The 6,292-nt window shown below is 44.9% G+C and overlaps 1 protein-coding gene across 1 annotated transcript; it reads right to left on the bottom strand.

Annotated features, from left to right (window-relative positions):
• Nucleotides 1–587: 587 nt before the first annotated feature.
• LOC140492455 (probable G-protein coupled receptor 139) lies at nucleotides 588–5,081 on the bottom strand. Its single transcript, XM_072591344.1, has 2 exons — nucleotides 4,958–5,081; nucleotides 588–1,489 (listed from the first exon to the last, which is right to left on the bottom strand). Exons 1-2 carry the CDS (start codon nucleotides 5,079–5,081, stop codon nucleotides 588–590), a joined length of 1,026 nt encoding a protein of 341 aa, XP_072447445.1.
• Nucleotides 5,082–6,292: the final 1,211 nt, after the last annotated feature.

Here is a 6,292-nt window from a genome sequence, read left to right as displayed (position 1 = left end):
TAGAGGCCAGTAATCACTTTCAGATTTATTAATTTACTTTAAAATTCCTCTAATCCACTGTGGTGTGTATTGAACCTGTACACCCAGAGTACTGGAGTATTTTTTAAATATTCTAGAATCCAGTGACATTAGCACAGCTCTCTAATCAAATGTGGCCATCCTGATTAATGTCAATGGCTTTTCTTCTCTAGGACAGATTGCAAACCATTTCCATTTTAAACCATTCTCGATGGCAACGTTTTTGATCAACATTTAATTAAGCTCACCCAGCAAGTTTTACATCCAGAAGTTTATCTGGGACTTTTCAATTACTGGAATCAAGGCAAAATACTGCTGGTGCTGCAAATCTGAGACCAACACAGAGAATGCTGGAGAAATGCAGCAGGTCTTGCAGCATCTGTTGAGAGAGAAAAACAGAATTAACCATTCAGGCTCGATATGTCACTTTTTCAGAACCCAAAGTATTAACTATGTTTCTCTCTCCGTGGATGCTGCCCAGACTCTCTACTAAGCTCAGGGTTTGTTTTGAGTGATGTTGGTCCAACACTATGGCCTTCTGTCTCAGAGCCTGCCACGCTGTGACATTGTTATTTCATGAGCTGGCGAACCAGCACAAAAGGGCATTTAACCATGCTTTTCAACTGCTCCCTGAATTTGGTTTGGGTGACTGCGTAAATGTACGTGTTTGTGCAGGAGCTCAACACCTGCGACATGTACCCTGTCTCCAGTGCGATGTAAAATGGATCTTCCAATGTCTCATAAGAGTATGTTTGGGTGATGCGCCAATACAGGAAAACTGTGACGTGAGTGGCCCAGAGCAACAGGAAACTGCCTGAGACAGCAAACAGTAATATGATTGATTTTCTTCTGTTCTGCATCTCGGGGTCATGTCGACTGTTTGCATTCCTTTGGACATGAAGGCCTTGACGTGCTTTGCTGACCACCATGATATGTCTGACTGTCAGAACATTGAGGATTAAGATCAGAAGGAACGGGACACATGGAGTTAGAATTGTATCGATCCAATCAAATGTCACCCAAGCGGCTGAGTCATAGAAGCTCACTTTTGCATCACAGAACCACGGTACATTGTTAATTACATAGAGGGGTTGGTAAGTGAAGTACCAGCGAGCGTTTTTTGCACTGAACAGCATAGACACAACCCCTATCACCACAGCAGCTGTTGTCTGCGTGCAGTATTTTCTTTTCAGCTGCTGGCAACAAATGGCAACAAATCGGTCAAAGGTGAAAGCAACTGTTAACCAGATGGAAGAGTCCAAGGCTGCATAGACCAGGACGAATTTCAAACTGCAGAGGGGTGTGTAATCCAGGAAGCACGTCGGGAAGTATAGATCATTAATCCGATTGAATATCACGTCAGTAATTACAACCAGTAGATCGGCCACGGCCATGGCCAGTAGATACCTGGTGATCCCTTTAGTGAGACCAAAGCTTCCCCGAGACAGAATCACCAGGGTCACCAGATTGGCTGCCAGAAACAGAGGGAAAGAAATAGCAGCCAGTAAATGATCCTCACACATGCCAGCATGGACTTCGGTGAATGTGAGTGGAAAATTAATCCTGGGTTGTAACCTAGTCAGGCTGATAGATTCAGTGTGCAGCTGCTCCTGTTGCCATTTTACTCATAAAATATAGAATACAGGAGCGAGAGTGGGCTGTTCGGCTTTTCAGGTCTGTATCAGCATTCAATATGATCATGGCTGATCACCCAGCTCAGTACCCTGTTTCTGCCTTCTCCCCCACACCTTTTGATCCCTTTAGCCTGAGGAGCTATCACAGAATCATAGAATTCCTACAATGTGGAAACAGGCCATTTGACCCAACAAATCCACATTGAGCCTCCGAACAGTATCCCAGCCAGACCCATTCCCCTATTACTTTACATTTCCCTGACTAAAGCACCTAACCTATATATCCCTGAACACTATGAACAATTTGTCATGGCCAACTCTCCTAACCTGCACATCTTTGGACGGGAGGAGGAAACCAGAGCACCCGGAGGAAAACCACACAGACATGGTGAAAATGTGCAAACCCCACACAGATAGTCATCCGGGCCTGGAATCGAACCCAAGTCCCTGGCACTGTGAGGCAGCAGTGCTCACCACTGAGCCACCCTGCTGCCCTCTACTGAGCCACCATGCTGCCCTAGCTATATCTAACTCCTTCCTGAAAACATTTGACTGCTTTCTGTAGCAGAGATTCATAGGCTCTCCACTCTCTCAGTGAAGAAATTCCTCTTTATCTCAGTCCTAAATGGCCTTATCCATATCCTTAAACGGTGTCCCAAGGTTCTGGACTCCTGAATCATTGGGAACATCCTTCCTGCATTCACCCAGCTGAATCCTGTTCAAATTTTATACATTTCTATGAGATCACCCATTCTCCTCAATTCCAGTGAATGCAGTCTCACCTGATCCAGGCTCTCTTCATAAGTCAATAGTACCATCCCAGGAATAAGTCTGATAAATCTTTATTGTACACCCTCCATTGCTAGAAGATCCTTTCTTACATGTGGAGACCAAAACTGCTCACAATGATCCAAGAGTGGTCTCACCAAGACCCTGTGTAATGGCAGCAAGACATCACTGCTCCTGTACTTGAATCCTCTTGCTTTGGAGGCCAACATACCATTTGTCTTCTTCATTGCCTGCTGCACCTGCATTCAGCGACTGGTGTACAAAGGCACTCTGGTCTCATTGTAGCTCCCCCTTTTGCAATTCTCAACCACATTTTACATGACAGCTAGTAATGTTAGCCTTGATTATTATCACAAATCAAGTGACTATCTGAAAATTACTTGGTTTTACACCACATTGGAGATCCCTGTCTGATGTGTACAGACATTAAAAACAGGCATGATGAAAGACATTGGCTTAACATCAAACTTCCAACAGTTGAGGTTGAGTGTCAAACAGAGAATTCGATTTTGTTCACTTTGTCAAATATTCGGAATGAACTAGAGATGACTGCAGGAGCCCTCCCTCCTACATCAACCCTGCAGCCATGTGTTCATTTGCGCTTGCTCTCTATTCCTAGCCTCACTAGCATGTATCACCAGTAGCAATCCTGAGATTACAACTATGCTTGTCGTGTTTTCTAACTTACACCCTAAATCCCCATGTTCTCTTTGCAGTTCCTCATCCCTATCCCTACCTATAACATTAGTACTGATGCGTACCATGACATCTGGCTGCTCCCCCTCCCCCTGAAGAATACTGTAAACTCGATCATAGACATTCGCTGACCCTGACACCCGGGAGGCAGCATACAATCTGGGACTCTCATTCACAACCACAGAATCTCCTGTCTGTTCTTCTCACGATTGAATCGCTCATCATTATCACTCTCCTATTCTCCTCCCTTCCCTTCTGAGCCACATTGCCAGGCTCAGTGCCAGAAACCTGGCTGCCGTGGGTTTCCCCTGGTAGGTCATCGCCCCCAACAGTATCCAAAGTGGTCTACTTATTATTAAGGGGAACAGCCACAGGAGATCCCTGCACTGTTTGCTTTCCCTCACTTGATGGTCACCCAGCTACCTTTATCCCGCAACGGAGGTGTGACTATCTCCCTATAACTCCTCTCTAACACCCCATTAGCTTCCCAAATGATCCAAAGTTCATCCAGCTCCAGCTCCAGTTCCCTAACTCTGTCTGTGTGGAGCTGGGGTTGGTGCACTTCTTGCAGGTGAATGCAACAGGGACACTAGTGGTGACCCTTACCTCCCACATCCTGCAAGAGGAGCATGCAACTGCTCTCGCCTTCATCGCCTCTGCTCCACATAGCCAAGAGACATTGAATAAATGAGAAAAAATAACAGCCTTAACCATCTTCCACACACGGTCCTTTTTTTTTGGTTAGAGGAGGAGGATGGGTGGGGCACACAGCACATGTTCAGCCACAGCCTGAATATATCAGTGCACATACCCAGCAATCCCCATGTCTATGTCCACTCCTGTTGAGCGTTCGCTCATAAGGTAAGTCTCGAAGAGTGAAATTTACCTTCCCGACAGCCCCCGGTCCGCTCTCTCACCACTCCCACTGCTACAAATGGAGGCTGCTAATTCATGAGGGAAGTATTTAACAGGTAAAACTATCTTTGCAGCAGATCCCTTGGGGGGGTGGGGGGGAATCAATGACGAGGGGCAGAGATTTCAGAGAAGGGACAAAAGGTACAGGAGATGTGAGGAATTTTGTTTTCACGCAGAGGGTGGAATCTGCAACTCAGTGGCTGTAACGGTGAGAGAGGCAGAAACCCTCATGTAAGGCAGAAAGGCAAGGTCTGGCAACAATCTGTGGAGAGAGAAACGGTTAACAATTTGAGTCCAGAATGACTCTTCTTCAGAACTGAAGATCCTCGTGTCTGCCGAAAACATTGACTTTCCCGTTCCTCTAATGCTGTCTGACCTGCTGTGCTTTTCCAGCTTCATATCAATTGACTCTGGCTTCCAGCATCTGCAGCCCTCACTGTCTCCAGCATTACTCTCTGCTTCTGTGGTTCAGCCGAATCCTTGGCAACATGTGGAAAACAACGTAATTCTCTGTTTGACGCAAAACCCAGTGAGTTCAAAATTTGGTCTGAAGCGCATGCCTCCTCTCTGCAGGTTACGGCGAAGGGAAAAGTGCTGGAAAATGGGATGAGAATAGTCAGGGGTTTGTTTTTGACTGAGTGAGATGAAGGGCCTTTCTCTGTGCTGTAGATCTGCCAACTCATTTTTAAGAAATTGATAATGGCGATTCAAGCCCATCTTACACCTCTTCTTTGCATCTAGAAGCTACACTTTCGTTCTAAAAGCGCAACAGTACAAATAATGAATCAGAGGAACACAAGATCTTAAGATTCTCTTTTGACAACAGTTGAAAGGAAGATAAGTGCTGACATTCTGCAAGGCTACTGCTGGTAACAGATGAACAGGAACTAGTGGCAGTAAATTACCTGGAAGTCCAATAGCTGCGAGAGTCGGATAGTAAATAGCTCCAACCTGACTGATGGTGGATCGGTGCATCTTCCTGGAAGAACGATGGTGCCTGCTCATGGTGGAAGCCATCACCATCGCCATTTCGGCACTGGGACCTCATGCCGAATGTCCACCCTTTAATACACAGGAACAAGCACTCCGGAGAGACAGCTGAGGAACCGCCAAAGGAAATCAATTACACGTGACAAAACAAACAACACATCAGGTCCTGGGTGTATAAAACCGTTGAGTCGAGGTGGTGTGACTAAATAATAGGTTAATGCTCCTGGATTTGAGTTCCAATTCTGCAATAGTAACTCAATGGAATTTAAATGCAATGAGTAATTCTGGAATTGAAAGCAGCACTCCATGAGACCATGATCAATTGTCATTTTAAAAAAGCCATTGAGTTCACAAATCTCCTTTAGGGAAGGACATGGACGTCCTTATTGTTCTCTCCTAACTCCACACTCACCACAATGGGGGGTTGCTGTTAACTGCCTTCTGAAAAGGCCTGGTGCGCCATTCAGTTCAGGGGGCAACTAAGGATGGGCGGCTCGTGATGGTCTTGTCTAAAAATGCCCACATCTTGTAAAAGAATTATTTTAAAATACCTTCCCAATCTGAGAAAAATACTCTTTTTTGACAACTGCAGATTGCTGGAAAGAACTGTCATATGATTCTCACTGGGTCAAGAACAGATGTGAAGCCTCCCAAATGGTGTGAAAATCAGAAATGTCTCAACGGCTGAAAGGTGATAACAACAGAAAATGCTGAAAACCGACGGCAGGTTTGCAACATCTACCCAAGGGAATCAGAGTGAACAGCTCATGACCTTTCATCACGACTTAGAAATATTCAAAGTGTTGTAGGTTTCTAATCTCTTCATAGAGTAAAGGGTGGAAGCAAGAAGAAATAAGGGAAGGTCAGTGATCAGATGGAGAGAAAGAAACATTCAGCGCTGGAAGATCAGAAGGAGCGATGGTGGGATAAGTTAAGAAATCAACAATGTACCTCAACATGGTGTGGACAGTAGTTGTCTGAACACAAGGTGATAGAAATGAAAAACAAGAAAGAAAAATGAATGTGCAGTGAAAGGTTTTGATCTAAACTTGTTAAACTCCAGTGATTAGTCCCAAAGACAGAGAAGTTCTCTTTTGAAAGATAAAGTGCTTTCTCCAAGTTGAGTTGAGACACAGCAGTTGACCAAAGATGGAAAGCTTCGGTAGAATTGGATTGAAGAATTAAATTAGAATCATAGAGTCACAGACATGTAAAACATAAAGAAGGACCCCATTGCATAAATGCCAGTC

Source organism: Chiloscyllium punctatum, chromosome 21 (assembly GCF_047496795.1).
Source record: "Chiloscyllium punctatum isolate Juve2018m chromosome 21, sChiPun1.3, whole genome shotgun sequence".
Lineage (NCBI taxonomy): Eukaryota > Metazoa > Chordata > Chondrichthyes > Orectolobiformes > Hemiscylliidae > Chiloscyllium > Chiloscyllium punctatum.
Note: the sequence above shows the minus strand (reverse complement) of the source record. Positions and strands in the feature narration are given on the sequence as shown.

Coding starts and splice junctions, on each gene's coding strand:
- LOC140492455 (XM_072591344.1), bottom strand. CDS start 5,081: ATGGCGATGGTGATGGCTTCCACCATGAGCAGGCACCATCGTTCTTCC. Junction 1,490..4,957: donor CGCAGCTATTGGACTTCCAG/GTAATTTACTGC, acceptor TGTTTCTGGCAG/CCAATCTGGTGACCCTGGTG.